General features: G+C 44.2%; 1 protein-coding gene across 2 annotated transcripts in view; it reads right to left on the minus strand.

Annotated features, from left to right (window-relative positions):
* Window positions 1-17475, minus strand: part of NECAB1 (N-terminal EF-hand calcium binding protein 1) — a 78463-nt gene extending 60988 nt beyond the window's left edge. The window contains exons 1-2 of one of the 2 annotated variants that reach the window (XM_030012500.2): window positions 17388-17475; window positions 12169-12193 (exon numbers count right to left, since the gene is read on the minus strand). In XM_030012500.2, coding sequence (XP_029868360.1) covers window positions 12169-12193; window positions 17388-17429 — 67 coding nt within the window. In that variant the 5' untranslated portion in view covers window positions 17430-17475. The remainder of the gene's footprint in view (window positions 1-12168; window positions 12194-17387) is intronic. The other variant, XM_030012499.1, reaches the window with a different exon arrangement.
* Between the last annotated feature and the right edge of the window lie 424 nt (window positions 17476-17899).

Genomic DNA, 17899 nt, shown 5'->3' on the forward strand with positions numbered 1-17899 from the left:
AGCTGTTTTATCAGAGTTCTCAGTTTGCCTGGTAACTCTGTTACTCTTCCTCCTTCTTATCCTTCAAGCAAAGATAGCTTAGTTTTGGTAAGTCTCTACTGACAAACATGTCAATAGAGTCCTGTCTTTGCCCTGATCCCACTAACTGTGGCTTCTCCCCATCCTGCCCCATGCTTCCCCTACTTGCTCCCTGCCTGTGTCCTTGCCTCTGCATGGAAGATCAGTGACCTCCTGAGACTGAGTGGGACATGTTAGTTCAATGAAAATTTCTTCAGCTATCTAGAGCTATTTCCCTTTCCTTTTCCTCTTCTTTCTTTCCTCTGCTCCGTGCTTCCCATATGGGAGACTGAGACTCACATGCACAATTCAATAGCAGCAGGGATCTGACCCTGGCTCTCCTCTCTAGCTAAGGACACTAACCAATACACTGCACTGGTCTGCAGCATTTTGATTCTCTCTTTTTTCGTAAAACATATCTTTCTCAAAAAGCTCTATGCTTGGTGTCTAATTAACTAAATAAATTATATAAAAAAATTGACTTTCATGGAATAGGAAGCCAGCTTTGTGTCCTCTTCCACTGGAAAGCATTTCAGCTCATATTCTTGGTCAGCATAGAAAACAATAAATTTCTACTTGCCAGCATGTAATTCACCTGGAGATTACACCAAAATATAGGTATGAGAAAACTGGTTTGGACATATATCAGAGGTCAGTAAAAATCTGCAGATGGATTTTCAGGTGGAGTTTGAATTGACCATTTAATATACAATGAAGCCCAACTACGAAGAAGTTGACTTTTTTTCCTAAGTGTCCACTGTTCTCATTGTTTGGGACAAAACCAACCATCACCACATGGGTCCTGATCATCACCAATAACATGTCCATGTAGTTAGAAAGTGTCTGCAGGACTAATGGGACTCAGAGGAAGGGGAAGTACTATATGATAACATTTAGAAGAACAGTAATGGAATGTACATTAATTCAAGAGGAGAAAGTCCTTATTACAATCGCTACTACATTATTTAGTGGAGTCTGTTTCACCTGTTTCTTAAGTTAGCTTTAATTATAGCAATTCCTTGACTACATGAGGGAAAATCCTTGAGATGAGATGTATTAAACAGATTAATTCATCTGGTATTTTCAGGATGTTACCACTTCAGATTGAGGCTCTATCCTTCTTTTGTCAGATTGAACTCTGCACAACCATCAATGCTTTCTAAAGGGTATTCCAATAACTACTAGAGCATTTCATTGAAGAAAGGATTGTACTTGTATCCCACCTCACTTACGCATGTCTGATAACCCCAGAGAAGTTGCTATACTGCAGATTTTGCATGCCTTTTTTTTTTTTTTTTTTATTAGTGACATCAGAAATGGATAAAATGTGCCACAATTTGGACAGCCTGTCCCACCCCAGTGTGGCTGTGGCTGCAGTGACAGAAGTGGTAGACTTAGGCTATTGTCTGTTTTGGAAAGCAGGAATCTGGGGTGCAAGGTGCGTTAGACTTTAACTCTGGCCTCTAATCATATCACAATGACTATTTAAACAGCATATGACAGTCAGCACAAGTGATTTTTTCCTGAGTATATGATTCAAAGCTGAGGAGAAGGAACCAATTAAAGGAAGATATATAAAATAATTCTGCATGCTGAAATGACCTAGAGCCTGGATGGGGCTTTGAAATGACATTGTATAGAAGGTGATCTGAGAAACCAACAAATGCTTGTCAGCAGGATGTTAAAAAAATGAAAGAAAGAAGTTTGTAAATGGAAAGCTGACCCCACAGAAGTCCATGAGATTTCATCACGGATCCCTCAGCAACAGCTATTTGCTTCTGTCCTGAAGAACAACAGTCCTTTTTTCTTTGCTGTACAAGCATGACTTCAGAAGAAGTGCATGGGTCAGGATGAGGAAAATCGGTAACTTCCTTAAAACAGGGCAGTTTGTTCCTCTTTGACTAGTGTAGTAAGCTTTAAATGCAAGACTGATAATCAGCAAAAAAAAGCCAAAGAAAGAAGATCCACCTTTTGCTTTTATTTAGAAGAAGTTTGAATGGTTAAACAGTAGCTAAATAATAATTTATTTAAACTGATTGAGCCTTTGCATGAAGCATAAAGAATATTTTCAAAGCCTAACACTTCATAACTCTGTTTTGGGTAGCACTAAGTTTAAGTTCACATGTGTCTTTCTCTTCCTTCAGTAACATACTGAATTGCTCATAGGGCACTGAACAACTGTAGAGGATAAGACTAAGCTGTCCTAAGCACCAGACTAATCTACAACATATTGTGGCCTAATTTTATAGTGGTGAAGAACCTATTATAAAGGCAGTATCTGAATCCTGTGACTACATGCTGTACTATGGCATGCAGATTTGAAGAGCAGAGCTGAGAGGTTTCCTTACTCTTTTACTTGCTATTATCTCATAATTTCTTTGACTTGAATATATGGCTTCAAATATGTAATCATCAAGAGGTTTCAAAATTGTACAAATTAAATGTCTGCTTCAACAAAAACATTTTGAAATGTTTAATATGAAAAGACAGATTGTAGCTGGAGATAATCATCGTTATGATCAAAATAAAATGTCAAGATCTACAAGAGCTAAAAACCAAGATGGCACAATACTGTGTTGAAGGTAGGCAATTGTCTTTGACAGAGCTGGCATGATTACCTAATTGAGAATCTAAATACATCTGCCATTTGGCACTGGTTACAGAGAAGGAATATCAAATATTAAGTGTGTTGAAACAGGCTTCTTTTCACAGCTATGCTTCCTTTGGCTAGTACAGATACAAGTGATTGTTTAATCAAACTGCCTTTGCAGCTTTAGCCTTTGCTGGGAAGGGTGATTTGCATATAAGTTATACACATACTCAAGAAACTAGTGATTTTTGACAGCTTCCCTGAGATAAACATATTATGAGTTTACTCAAAGAACAGTCTGGGTGTGACACAAAACCTGAAACATCTGTCTGTTTATCTCTGTTCTTCAGGATCATTGGCTTTACATCAATCCAGAAAATCAATGGTCTGTCAACAGCCAGATTGGGCACTTTAGCTATTTTCTTTACATTTTATCATCCAAGAGCAGACATTGCCTTTTGCTTCATTGCTATTTATTCTCAGTAACACTTTGGACTTTATTGACATTGACTGACACATCACTGAACTTGTTGCTGGCAAAACCCAAGCAGGTTTGTACCTGTTCGGTTACTTGCAGACATCATACAGTTACATTTACTGAAAAAAGCTTTGATTCTCCAGGACACGTCTCTGATTTTGTATGAGTGTAGCTGTTTTGCTAGTGCAGCCAGGGACTCAGCCACTGGTGGCCCAGGCCACCCCTGCGCTTCCTCAGTGCTCAGGTGAAGCTCAGACCCAACCCCTAAAAAGTGCTCCTTGTGCCATTTGATTGAAGACATGTTTGCCTAGCCAGTTTTTTTTTCAGGTGTCACGAATGGCTTTTAGTTTAAAGGCTGTGTTACGTATCCTCAGCACCACCTCCCTGGGGCACACCTCGCTGCACCCAGATAAATACTGTCTGGTTTAAGTGCTTCGGAGCAGCTGAGCAGAAACGTCTATTATAGATGCTTCTATCCTTGTCACTGGCAAAGCGACAGAGGATGGATGATTCATGAAAGACAAACTTCTCTGAAGCCATGCATCCCTCAGACAAATCAACCTTCAGCAGCATTTGCCTTGGCAACGTTATCTCAAAGAAGCTGTTTTGCAAGCCTTGCTTACTTTTCTGTGTCTTCTCTGATGTCTTTCAAAAGCAGGGTTTCTTCAAAAATGGGCACAGTTGCCCATCCTCCTTAGAGCCAAAACACTCCTGACCGGCAGACAAAAATATAAATAACAAAATGTATCTCCTCATGTTGCACGTGCAAGTTTAGAAATATATTTACATGGTGCTTTAGGGGAGCCTTCCTTCAGGTTACAATTGCATTCTTACATTTATTTCAGTAAAATTCACCTCTCTATTGAATAGATGGTTTTATGTCTAAAAACCCAAGTGATATCCCCCAGCCAGTTCATTCCAGAAACACTAGTAATCTCCAGGACGCATTTCAGATAGCTTATGACTTCAGTAGACAACAGCATATCTGATGAAGGAAAGCCATACACATACTCTCTTTTTGAGCTGAAAGATGATTTCAGTGAGTGAAAATACACCAAGCAAATAATGGACAAGGGCACGTATATATTTGGAGTCTACGTGCCCGAAGATGATTGCAAATGGTGAGTCCGCAGCCAGTGAAGGAAGTTACGGTGATGTAGAGGAGCAGGATGTCTCGCAGAGATGCCAGCAAATGCTGGAGGGCAACAAAACAGCTTCCACTCCCACCTATTTCGGGCTTCTTGTTAGGACTGTGAGCTTTTTCTAGCAGTTAAACATGCCTGTGGGTGCCACAGAGGACCACCAAAGCAGTCTTTCCATAGCAGGAGCCACATCAGATGGAGCTCGTACGGCTGAATGGCAGCCCTGGGGCTTATGGCGATTGGAAGAGCCACATGGAAGAGCTTATGGCAATTGCAGGGAAAAACCCCACTGGGCTAAAGCTCATCCTGGGGTTCACCCTGGTGGGATGGGATTTGGAAAGCAGAGCCCATGGCTCTGTCCCGGCCCGACCAGATGGTGCCCAGCCTGCCTCCAGACTGGCAACGTGCACACTGCCAGGGCAGTCAGGTTATTTAGAATCTGGGGCTCTACAAGAACAGTCTTCTGTCCTTGTAGAGCAAAAATTAGCAAAAGAAGAAGAGATAAAAACAAGTGAAACCAATAAATGGAAAAATCCCCTGCAGCAGAAAGTATTTATTCTCCAGGAAAGTACAACAGGGACTAGGAAATGACAGTGCTCAAAATGAAGCTGTCGCTTCTGCCATGGGAAAGGCAAGGGCCAAAACCACAGGCCCATCCAGGCCCTCACAGTTCTCAGTGGGAGCTGACTTCCTAAATCCCTTGTGGGAGTTGTGACACCCCTTTATGCCTTTTTGAAATCTGTCTGCCTTTGAAGAACTTAAAACCTTAAAGTGCCTCACTCAGGCCACAGTCCCCTGCATGGCTAAAGCAAACACAGTGGGAAGGCAGCATGAACGTGGTCCTCCTCCCAGCTCACCTGCTCCTGGGGACCTGCTGTGTGACTTGCCTTTCTGGAAGACACTGATAGTCCATCCCTGCTGTAAAAAGTTTGGATCAGAGCACTTGAGTGCTAAAAGATATTGCCCTATACACAGAGAAAATGAGGTAGTGGGGACATACACATAGCAACAGACACGGATGGACTGAACCAGATGCAAAAGTTGAAAAAAAACGGATTTATTGGCATACGGCACATAAGCTGGAATCAGACCACGGAAGAGCTGCCAAAATAATAAATTTAAGCGTGCCAAAGAGTATGCTGACAATATCCACCAGGTCCCAGGCATAAGGGGTTGCATAAGAAAAAGCACAGACATAGGCTGAAGCTTTAAAGATTCTGGGCAAATGCACTAAGCTTTCATTGACTCTGATCTGTATTGAGCATTGATATAACCAGAAATAATGATTTTGAACCATTATTCCAGCTTTTATGCTGGAAAACCTTAGCACATGTAACCACATGGTCCCAAGGGGACTAGGCTAGCAGGGAGTGGGTTTAGGCTTAAAAGTAGGAATTTTGTCTTTATAGAAATAATAATGTTTGGAATCTGGAGCGTAGAGCCCAGCCCTGCAGCACCTGAAGGACCCAGGGAGGTCGGATGGGGAATCCCACCACAGACAGAGCCTGGGCTCTGAAACAGGAGCCAGGGTGGTGTCTGCAATGGATCCAGATGGTCAGGAAGCAAACAGCAGCGTGGCGAGAGTCCCTGGGGGCTGGTCTACAAAGGTTTTGCCTTACAAATTCATTTTACCAGTACTGATTGAATAATTTGGGAGCTCAAATCAGCAATGCTGCAGTTCAGAGAATTTCTGTGCTCTGGCTCCCATTCAGAATATATGTTCTGTAAAGTCATCCCGTACATGCATAGCTCCAATGTGGCCACTGATGTTAAGACCTGGCCCTTCTGCGTATCATGGCGCATAGAACTTCCCCAAGGGATTCCTGCGCATAGCTGTTTTTCTCAAGGAAGAAAGAGTTGGGTCACCCTGTCACACTGTGACATATCTGGCCAGTCGATGTGTACAGAGCAGAGAGCCCACACCCTGCTGCAGCTGCCACTGCGCAGCACTGCTGGGGGCAAGTCTATGGACTAGCTGAAGACCTCATGAGATGCCAAGACATTGTGGACTCCGATTAGGAGATACTGGCCAAGGAAAAAATGCTGAAATTGGGGACTTGGCATGCTTTGTTTTGGTGTAACTCTAAAACTTTTCTTGGAGAAAAGTTTAATCCCATAAGTGGTGATCTTCAGAGAGCCTCCAGGCCAACTCTGATGCTTCACATTAGGGTGATTCAGGAGATCCCCTTCCTGCAGTGCTTCCCCTGCCTCTCCCAGGCATAGTCACTCAGTCCTCTGGGATGGCTTAAATTAGCACTCTGGGCTACAAGCTAGAGCCACTGAGAAGTCACCGTCTGAGGACTGCTGCAGTGAGGCAACTATCGCCCTGCCAGAGCTCACCTGGAGACACATGAGCAGACACAGCTGGTAGAAGACTCACCTGCAAAGTCAATGTTTGTCCTGCGGTGGCACTGTCAATACATAATGAATATGAAAACACCTATTCTGATCTCTACAAAACTGACTCCAGAGTGAGCGTTGTGAGTTTTCCTCTTGATCATCGTACAGGTGCAGCTTGGTGGCTTTTTGGTTATTCTGTGGAAATTTTGTCAGGTGATGTAAATGTGTATGCTCTGTGCATCAGTCTCTTTGGACACTGACACCAGTGGAAGCTATAGGATGCTACTGCTGCACTCTGTTGCCTTATTTTAAAGAGTCCTTTATTTATGACCTGCAGCTTTTTATTGGGCTAATGTGTGCATGGTTTTAGAGCTGGTCTGAAATCCCCAGGCCACTGGAATCAACAACAATTTTGCTACTGCTGGAGTGCCATGTGTTTTACAGAAGGCACTGGGGTACTTTTCCTATATAATTTCTTACGTTAAAGGCAAGACAGAAGATACTGTTAGTATTATCATGCTATACAGTTTTAGCATTCTACATTTAAAAGTGTGATGTCCCTGCTCTGTATCATGGATATCAGGGGGTGCTGAACAAAGACATATGACAGAAGATTAGTCTCATCTGACTGTATTTGTCATTTTACAGATTCTAGTTCAATGAAATTATAAAACCCACTTTTTTTTTTGGGGGGGGGGCAGCAGCTTTCAGTGAGTGCTTGTTTGAAATGTCAGAGAAAAAAATGAAACCAAACAAATGCGCTGGCGTTAATAGTATTTTGTTGCTGGTCTGTTCTGGGTGTTTGATATTCAGGTTTGGCCACCTCTGGAGGTTTAGTCTTGCTTTGTTTAGTCAATTTTTTAATTTCCCCTTATTTGGTTGCAGTCATTCCTGACTGCCTGCAGCAGCATACTGTTTACTGTGCTCCTTACAGTTAAGGCTTTTTTTTCTTTGGAAAGTCTCTGCTTCTATAGCAGATATTACCTACAGTGTTTTCAAATATCTTCCTCTTAGGAGCTTTAAGAATGTTTGAGATATAGCTTATACTCAGTGCTTTTTCATAACAACTAACTTGTATTTGCAAATCAATGACAGCATCTATACATAGACTTTCTTTTCTAAACCTGTCACATTAGAGCTGCCCTTTTTAGTTAAATCCTGCTTAGAGCTCATCTGAGGGTTTGGGGGCAGAAGCTGTAATTTTGTAACAAGGCCATAATCAAATACCAGTTCTAAACTTGTAGAGGCGAGAGAGAGACAGCTCAGAGGTTCTCCTTCTGGAGGACGTGGCTGGGGGTCACTCTCTCTTCCCTCCAGGTTTAACTGGATGGCCATTTCCACACTGAAAAGTGCTGAAGGGAGTTTTAAATGCCAAGGCATGCCATGTTCCCTAAGGGGAGTTTTAAATGCTAGGGCATGCCATGTCAAGGCAGGAGAGGAAGCTCACGCCTTAAAGGGTGGTTATTGTGCTGGGATGTGTGCTCAGCAGCCCACAGCCAGGCAAGCATGCCGCTGGGCTCAGAGTCATTCATTTCCACCTTCGTAAGGGAATAGACCTGAAGCAGCCAGGCTCCCCTCAAGAAAAAGCTGGAGATGATAAAGTAGAAAGGGAAGAGCAGCCCTCTTCTCCCACAGGAGGATGGGAAGAGAAATGACCCCCCACCATGATGCAGGCAAAGGCAGGGCGGTGCTCTCCAGTTATTTGGTGGTACTCCCCAATTCTGGTCAGTGTTGAACCATCAGTGTTGAAGCACCTTGCCACAGCTGAAAGAAGACTGTTACTCTTGCAAGATCAAGAGTTGCATTCTCAGCAGATTATTGCTTTTTTTCTTCTCCATTTTGACAGTCAGACTGTTTGTGATTGGATTTCTGCAACATGGTCTGTATTTGAATTTCCGATCCTGTGCTAACAGGAGGGAATTATAGCATGAGGCTATACTAATAGGGCACATGTCAAAGCTGCATGGTCAGGAGAGGCCCTAGGGTGACCTTTACCAACAACTGATATTGTTTCACTCAATTGCAAATCACTGCAAGTCTAATGGGGTGCCTCATGTCCCTCAGCATATCAGAAGGTAAGAGAAACACCTCATGCAGACAAGCAGGAGGATAAACACATATAGGTGCTGCAGTCACATGTGTGTGGAACAACCACTGTTGCCTGTGAGATGAAGGAGGTAAAAAATGATGTTGATTAGGAAAGACTGCATTTGGCAGTTCCAATTTTCCGTATTACTTGTCCCTGCTGGCTAGGGACAAGATTCTATTTTTTGAGAGGAATCTAATGAGTTTGATTTTGGTTTAAATAGCAAAAGGAATGAAATAAATGAAGAACCTTCCTTTTAGCTAGATTTTTTCCAAATTAGCTTCCCTTTGAATGTATGGAGTTTTGTAAAGCAAACCTGACCAAAACTTCATTTTGACATGCAGACCCGAAACTTCTCCTTTCCAAAAAGGTCAATGTGCAACATCTCACCTTTTTGAAATTGCTTTTTTGCCCTCAGGGTTTTCTGTTGCTTTTGTCAATATTATGAACCATATATTTCTTAGAAATGAGATATTCCTTCCCTATGCCTTGTTCTCCCTCTAAGAAAATCACACAACCTTTTCAGTTATGGGAGGAGTGTGGAACTGCTCCATACGGAGCAGAGCTGCTCAGCCATGAAATAAGAACTATAGATAAGAGTTTATGAAGCTGATCTTCTTGTGAAAGCTGTGCATAGCTGATATTTCTAGAAACAGGAGGGTAACAGAATGATATATGTACCTGGGCTAGCAAAGAAAGAAGCCACCACCCCAAAAAGAAACAACATTTGTACAGCTTCTTTCAAATAGGGTAATGACTGTTTGGTAGAGGAGTTTTTCAATTAAACCCAGCTGTCATAAATCCTTGGAGTATTTTTGAGTAACAGCAATTCAGCAGGATTTCTTGGCTCTTTTGATCTCTTATTTTATATTGTCTTGCAAGAATAGCTGTCTTTCCTTGTGGAAGGCTAACCTGAAGTCCCACAGTCCCTAAATTCATAGCAAGAATGCTATCTCCTATAATACTGCTATATATCAGCTTGATCCACTTTTTTGGATGTATTTTTTTCTTGCTGTCAAGCAAGTACCTAGTAAGGTTTTTGATGATAAATTTTTGGGGGATATTTTAATCTCACAGAGAATGAATACGGCAGCTCTGAGAGAGTCCTATTAAAAGTGTATGGGTTAACAGGAGTGTGTCATGGACAGTAATGTAGTATTTGTTACTGTAAGCCAGTCCTTGGTTTTCTGCAACACAGAAAGGTGACACTGAAAGTGTAACTATCTGAGTCATTAACAAAAGCTAATAATCTGTGTTGACAACAGTGTAAGCATTTTAGATGAGTGCTCACTTTCTGAGAAGGTACTTAACATCCCAGCCCTAAAACAAATCTCCTCCTTATTAATGTGGCATGAGCTTGTGCAGTGCTAGATTAGCAAAGTGGAAGTCCCACGGGCAATTGCTGGTTGAGCAAACACAATTAAGCACATAAGAGCTGAAACCATTTCAAGCTCATGGACCTAAATTAATAGAACTACCGTGGCTGACCTTAGCCACTTTTCTCCCAATAAGATGTTGTAAAGGATCCATATATAAGTATGAACTTCAGTGACCAAAGTCTCTAGGACCAACATGGCTTCACATTGTTCTGGAACAAGCAGGTTTGTCACTGATCATGTGAGCTGTTTCCCCAATTTTAATAGCAAACTGTCAATAATAAACTGTGGGGTAACCCCACAAAGGACTAGAAGTCTTCCTGACCACCGAAGTGCTGTGGATCCACCACAGCTGGGACAGAGCATGAGCTCAAAGTCCAGGGCAGGGACATGAAGCTGCAGGGGCTCTTTTTGACCCACTGGGGGGATGACAACCGCTGCTCTGCACCACGCGCTCTGACTCTCATCAGTCTTCACAGCAGACACATACACATCTATTCCAAACATGGCAAGGAGGTCTGTGGGGGATGCCAGTAGAGCTTGGCTGTGGTTGGCACACAGCTAAGCTGGAAAAGTGCCACTGAAGGGGAAGGTCCTTCTCCTCCTCGTCGTAGCCCTCACCTTGGGATTCAGCCTGCACCATCACTGCCCTTCCAAGCCACTGGCAAGCTGACTGAGGGAGATAAAAAAAAAACACTAACAAAAAACCCTCACAGTGATGGGTTTTGTGGTCCCTGAGCTCTCTGAAGGAGCCTGCCTTGGTTTTATGGGAAGTGCCGGCTGCTGCACATGAGCTGGGGCAAGAATATGTAGCCGGAGGTGGGCTGTCAGGGTGGGATTGCCCTCTCAGCAACAATAAACAGTTATTTGACAGACTCAGTTATACCATCAAACTGTATGGTAGCCCCTTACTGTCCAACAGCTCTTCCTTGAAAGTGATTCTCTCTGATTTTCCCAATAGTATCCATGATGCCTTTAAATACCAGAGAGTACACTTTATCGAACCTGCACAATACCTGTTTTCTGAGGATTCAGTGGGAATTACTTGTCAGGGTTAAACCTGTCTGAGCTGTGGGTTTGACACTCTTAAATGCTTTCAGGAAAAGACCAAAGTTTGGCTTGTGCTTCTGCAAGAAGTTGCATCTCCCTTCTTCCTGTACTTTGGTATTACTGTGCTAAATAATTGTGAGCTTGTATTTCCTTCTCGTCCTGCAAGATCTAACTCTGGTTATCTGAGTTAAGTATAAATACTGTTATGGTAACTGCAAAGCTACAGAAGCTCTTCATAGCCTCGAGCATACCAAATCTCACACTCTGTGTAATGCAGGGAAGTAGTAGAGACTTCAGTTCTCTTCTGGGGTATGTGGCACAAACCTGACAATGTAACTTGTCCAAAATTGTGCAGCAATTCTGAAGATGGAAAAAGGAGTTAAAGTTGGGTTCAAGACCATGACTATATATACCAGCAAAAAATTCCAGTGGTTACACTTGTGGTCCTTACAGCAAGGACCTTTCCCTGCTGCAGCCAAAATAGGAGCGTTTGTGAAGCCTTACAGTACTATGCTCCAAGTTACTGAATTTAAATAAGGGAAGGAAAATCAGTCAGTAGCATGAGGGCAAAACTTTCGATCAAGAACATAATAAAAACTCATGACTTTTGTGTTATAAATATGTGAGTTGAATTCAAGGCTTTATTCTGCCTACCGATATGACAAACCAATACATAACTGCAAAATGTAGGAAACAAGTCTGCTGGATTTAGCCTATGGTGTTTTTAAAAAGTAATAAGATGGAGCTACTAACAAGTATTTCAAACCCGCTTGTGAACACAGTGTCACTAAGAAAACACCCACGTGTACCCAAAGTGCAAATCAGACAAACATGCCACGTTGTGAAAGCACAAGATCTGCCCTTTAAAGAACCTGTAGGGAGGATCAGTGCATAAAAAAATACATTGCATTGAACCTGTAGAAAACATAAAATGACATGAGGGATGGCTGGTTTTCCTGTTAGGATGTTTAAAGCATGACTTCAAGTGCTGAATCAATTATGGATTTTTTTTTCCAAAGGGAGGGGGGAAGACATGTGACCAGTCTTACCATTCTTGTCTGCTCTTCTTAATATCTAAACAAAAAGAGAGAGAGAACAGAATCACTTTTTTTTTTTTTTTGTATGGGTTAGTAGCACACAATGCTGTATTTAGTGGGCATTTATAGTTTCAGCTCTACACCATATTTTCACAAGGCTGCATAAAACTGAAAAGCCCTTAGTGTGTCTCCATCCTTCCCTCAAGAGTATTGCTTTCTTTAACTCCTCCTGTGCTGTGTGCACAGAAAACCAGGACCATAATAAGAACCAGCTTTATTTTCTAGTTTGTGCATGGCTTATAAGGATAATGTTCAGGTGCAAAACCTGATACCGTATGGCTACCATGATACTGGATTCAGGATTGAGAGAAGTGGTTTAAAGCAGCAGAGCAAGGATAATAGCTGGGAGGATGTGCTGAGCATCTGAGATGGTGAGAAAGACTCAGGGTTTGTGTGGGCGGAGGAAGCAAAGGGATAAGTCAGGAGAGGAGCCGGGTGGCATGAAGGGATCAGAGTGGGTGTGGGAGGCAGCGAGATCAGATGTGTGGGAGCAAATTTGAGGATTGCTCTGATAGCAAGTAGAAACGAGATACAGAAGAAAGGGGAGAGGGAAAGGATAGAAGTTTATAAGGTGGGAAGGCAAGGGCAGCACGAGGGTGCCTGCTGTAGATCCTTCCCTGCAATACTTCTGCAGGAAAACTGTATGTGACCCCAGCTTACCCTCACAGTGTGCAGGTCTGCCTTTTCTCCCTGCTGTAAATGGCACCTGCTGGAGGAGCTATTTAAATATGTAGGCGAGAGTCTGTAACCTCTCATGCAAAGTCTGAGAAGATGGTCCTGGGGGCTGCATCCCATGAGGAGAGGTGGCAGACCCTTCCAGGCCCAGCCCTGCCATCATCAAGGGGACACAGCACCAGCCCACCCGGGGCTGTATGCAGGTGCGCTGGCCCTGTCTTACTGCCGGTGACACGCAGGCATGCCCGCCTGTCCCTGCTGGAGTCCCGCCGCAGGTACCACCACATTAGTCCACACTTTGGAGAAGGGATCAGGGATAGGGAGTGGACACAACAGAAGGGGTCTCCTCCACTTTCTTTGCTCCTTGCTCTCCAGGCAAGGTGGTTTTGCCATGGCATGGGTCACCATGTGACACTTCAGATACGTGCAATTGCCATCCATTGTCACCCTGCTACGTTTCCCAATGTAGTCCCCATCGCTACTTCAGCCTGAACCGCAATGGGGAGTTGTCTGGGCAACGCTGTAAGAAGTTTAGGCAAGGGAAGAAAGCGAATCTTCCGAATATAGTTTCTATTGCTGCCATGAATATCAGTAAAGGGAAGAGTTTCAAAATGAGCAAGTATAATTTTGAGAGCTGACAGCAATGAAAATGTTCTCCGGTTTGATAAACTGCTAGTAATGTTTAAACAGCTTCTCCAGCATGTGCCATAACTGCTTTGCTCCTAGAGGTGCAACCAAATGAGAAACCCAAGGATCCAGGTGCCAAGCTCTGTTGGAGCATCTTCATGACTGTATTCTGTAGGGTAGGGTTGGTGGGGACCTAACAGAATTGTGACCCACATCCAGGACTTCACTGATGGTCTCTAAGCTGAACTTTGCATTGGACCAAATTTACAGCACATAAAGTATGAAATAAACTTAGTAAGATGACATGTCCCATCCTTGTTGTCCTGGTTTCAGCTGGGATAGAGTTGATTGTCTTCCTAGTAGCTGGTACAGTGCTATGTTTTTGAACTAGGTATGAGAAGAATGTTGATAACACTGATGTTTTCAGTTGTTGCTAAGTAATGTTTAGTCTAAAGTCAAGGATTTTTCAACTTCTGATGCCCAGCCAGCGAGAAGGCTGGAGGGGCACAAGAAGTTGGGAGGGGACACAGCCAGGGCAGCTGGCCCAAACTGGCCAAAGGGGTATTCCATACCATGTGACACCACATGTAGTATAGAAACTGGGGGGAGTGGGGGCAGGGGGATCGCTGCTCAGGGACCAACTGGGCGTCAGTCAGTGGGCGGTGAGAATTGCACTGTGCATCATTTGTATATTCCAATCCTTTTATTATTACTGTTGTAATTTTATTAGTGTTATCATTATTATTATTAGTTTCTTCTTTTCTGTTCTATTAAACCGTTCTTATCTCAACCCATGAGTTTTACTTCTTTTCCCAATTTTCTCCTCCATCCCACTGGGTGGGGGGTGAAGTCAGTGAGCGGCTGCATGGTACTTAGTTGCTGGCTGGGGTTAAACTATGACACCTATATATCCAAGCAAATCATATATTGCAACCCAATTTTCAGTATGAGCATTGGACTGTTTGGGAGTTTAAAATTTTTACTCTTAAACTGGAAATTTTCTCCTAATGAGAACTAAAGACTAATTGCAGAGCAAAGGAAAGATCATTATAATCATTATTAGAATAAAATAAAAACTCTTTCTACAATCCTTAACAGGTAAAATACAGTCCTAGATTCCCGGCAGGTTTGGCTGGATTTTGGGGGGAACTGCTGTTGGTCTTTCTCCTATCTCATTGACAAGCAGCCTTGTTTCCTTTTTGTGTCACCTGAAGGAAAAGTCAGTCTGCTTGTCAAGGTACGTGGCCACCTCCATGCTGCCTGTAGGGCTTGGTGCTGCTCTGCAGTTAGTAACTATACGTTAACAGATGGCAAAGACAGCGTGCTGAAAGCTTTTGCAGATTTTCAGCTGGAAGTGGAGAGACTTGTGAAATTTGGGGAGGGTGGAGAAACACGATGCTCTGAGATCTAATGGCTTTCTTCTGCCCAGTTACACCCGATAAAAGGGAACAGTGGGTGCCGCCAAGCAGGTGCATCCCAAAGGGGCTAGCGCTGAAACCCCGCTCCTCGCCTTGCAGGTGCCTGGGCCGAGCTGCACGCTGTGGGCATGTGCGCAACCATGTCTGATGGGACGGAGCAAGGTGTGCCGCAGCGAGGTGACAGATATGCCCAGCACGGACCCAAGCAATATTGACAGATGACTCGTAACTTGTGCCATGAGTAGCAAGGGCCCATGCAGAGCCACACGGGTATTACAGCCGCAGCAGGTGACGCAGCCCACACCTTGTGCAAGACATCTATGTGAGCGAGAGCGCTGGCTGCTCAGGCTTGGCTTATGGACGTATAGGGACAGCTGTAGTAGTGGAGTTTCAATCAACTAGAAGTGCCCCATAAATATGGGTCAAGGGTGGCAAAAGTTTCTGCATAAGTAATTTTTCTTTTTTATTTTTAAATTAATTTTAATTAATTGTTTTGTGTGTATTTAATTTATTAATTATTATTTTTATTAATTAATTTTAATTTAAAAAAAACCAAAACACCTTAAGGAAATGTTAAAATCCTTTGGACACTTGATAGGGACTTTGACACAAAACCAGGGAGGAGGTTGCATTAGAAGTCAGGTCTCTTTCATCATTAGGTCTCTGCCTATCCCACAGTGGGACCGGGACCTCAGTGCCTGCCCTTTCTGTGCAGCCTTGCAGCCAGTCTCTTGCTGCCTGGTCTAATATGCAGTTAAGTGTTTATAGCGGTGGAGGTACTTCACTGAGGGGTAATCACAGAGCTGCACCCCACCAAATATCTATGACATGAGTGTACTCTCACAGGTTGAAGGGCACCCAGGGTCCAGTCCCTGCTTTGAAGCAGGCAGAGACTAGGTTTGAATTTAAGGTTTTCCTCCAGATGTAAGAGCAGAAGTACAGCAGCAGCCCCCCCCCTCCCTCCTCTTCACCAGTTTTGTGAAAGGCATGAGCTTTTCTATAAATATGAATCTGACACTGGTTTAAGAAATTGCTAAAAATTAAACAAATAATTTTCATTTGAATTAATATTTTACTTTGGGTGAAATTGGAAGGTTTCAGTTTATCAGATATTCTGACCATGTGCAGTTTCCTAACCCAGTGTGCTGAGTCAAACTGGGGAGTTGGCTCTATTTAATGCTTTTTAACTCTTTCCTGGCAACTTAGGTTTCTCTTCTGTCTTTGTGATGTATGCCTGTAATTCTCTTGTTTCTCTTACAAGTGCTATTTATAAGACAAAAAAGCTGCATTTTCATTATACACTTGAATGGAAATAATAAAAGTCCACCAAGAGTCTAATTTAAATGGTTTCTCATGGAGACTAGAGAAATCAGGAGATGAGCAGATGAGGGCTGCTTGAAACAATTTGGGGAAAAGCTTGGGGAAGTTAATGTGGGCACATTACAGAAAACATCTAGGTAAAGGGTCCTTTAATACAGAACGTGTCATTTCCAGCTGATATTGTGGACTAACCCTGGTGTAAGATTTGGTCTGAAGTAGATCAGAGTTGGTAGCAGAGTTGGTCTGAAGATTTGTAGGTCTCATCAAGGGCAGGGGATACTTTGGAGATCTTTGGGTGGGAGTTTGCCGTTTATCCGGTCTTGCCTTGGACAAAAGAAATGCTCTGTGCTGGGCAAGTTTAGACAGAAAACTTTACAGCTGCATCTTGTGAGATGCTGTGCCCTTGGGGATGGTCTAGCACAGCCCCCCTGCAGGGTAGGATGGCCAGGTGCCCAGGCAGGCACCTCGCTGGGCTCCCCCTCAAGGGGCTGAGGGGCTCAGGGTTGCTCTGCGCATCAACCCTGGGCACCTCCAATCCATCAGGGTCTAATGGGATGGGAGGGAGCCTGCACAGTTCTGGAAAAAAAACTTTTGCAGGGTGAGAAACTGTTCAGTGAAATGCCCAGGGGAAAAAAACCAAAAAAACAAAAAAACCCAAGCAATGTGTTTTGAAAAGTGACAGCGTTTTCACCCAGCACCTCTCCAAACCACCCCCAGCCGCTAACCCGCTCTCCTCACACATGCACGCCATTGGATGCAAACTCATTCCCCTCATTAACATTTTAAACAGTAAAAACATTTTAAAAAATAGGAAAGGGGAAGGGGAAGGAAAAGGGAAAGGGAAAGACCCACAGCCTTGCTGGGCTTCACCCCCTTCCACCCCAGGGAGGAAATCACGGCTCCAGAAGAAAAAAAAAAAGAAAAAAAAGAAAAAAAGAAATAAAAGGGAAAAAAAAAAGAAATTTAAAAAAAAAAGAAAAAATAAAAAAGGAGGGGGAAAAACAAAAAAAAGGCAAGGGAAAAAGGCAAGAAAGAAAAAAAAGACGTTCGTTCCCCCCCCCCCCCCCCCCACTTGCAGTTGCTGCCTGTGCTGGAGGGAGGGGGTTCGCCTCAAGGATGCGGCGTACTCACATCGCGGAAGATGCGCAGCCCCGCTCCCAGCTCCGCCGCCATCCGCCCGCCGCAGCCGCCGACACCGCCCGCAGCGGCGGCGGGGCCGGGGGGGCCGGGGCGGGGCGGACCGGAGCGGACCTCCCCCCCGGCCCCGGCGATGGTTGCCTTGCCGGGGGGGCCGAGCCGCAGGCTCCGCCTCGCCTGTCGCTGGAGAACCGGCCCCAAATCGGCCGGAGCGGGGGCTGCTCGGGGTGCTCCTCACGCCGGCGGGTAGCGGGAGGGCTTTGTCCCATCCCGCTCCGCAGCCGCCCTGTTGCATCATCGTTCGAGGGTGCTCGTGGCTCGGCTTGCCTTCTCTCCACGGAAGAAACTCGGTTCTCGCAGTCTGTCTTCGTCAGGTCAAGTTTTCGTCATCGTCTCGGCTGCTCTCCCCTTCAACGCGGGCACCGCGGGGAGAGCTGTCTGGCACGCCGCAAGACCCCGGACCGAACTGAACGCGCTCTGACGCCCCAGCAGCGCGGCGGGGCGGT

The sequence above is a fragment of the Aquila chrysaetos genome, chromosome 4 (assembly GCF_900496995.4).
Source record: "Aquila chrysaetos chrysaetos chromosome 4, bAquChr1.4, whole genome shotgun sequence".
Classification (NCBI taxonomy): domain Eukaryota; kingdom Metazoa; phylum Chordata; class Aves; order Accipitriformes; family Accipitridae; genus Aquila; species Aquila chrysaetos.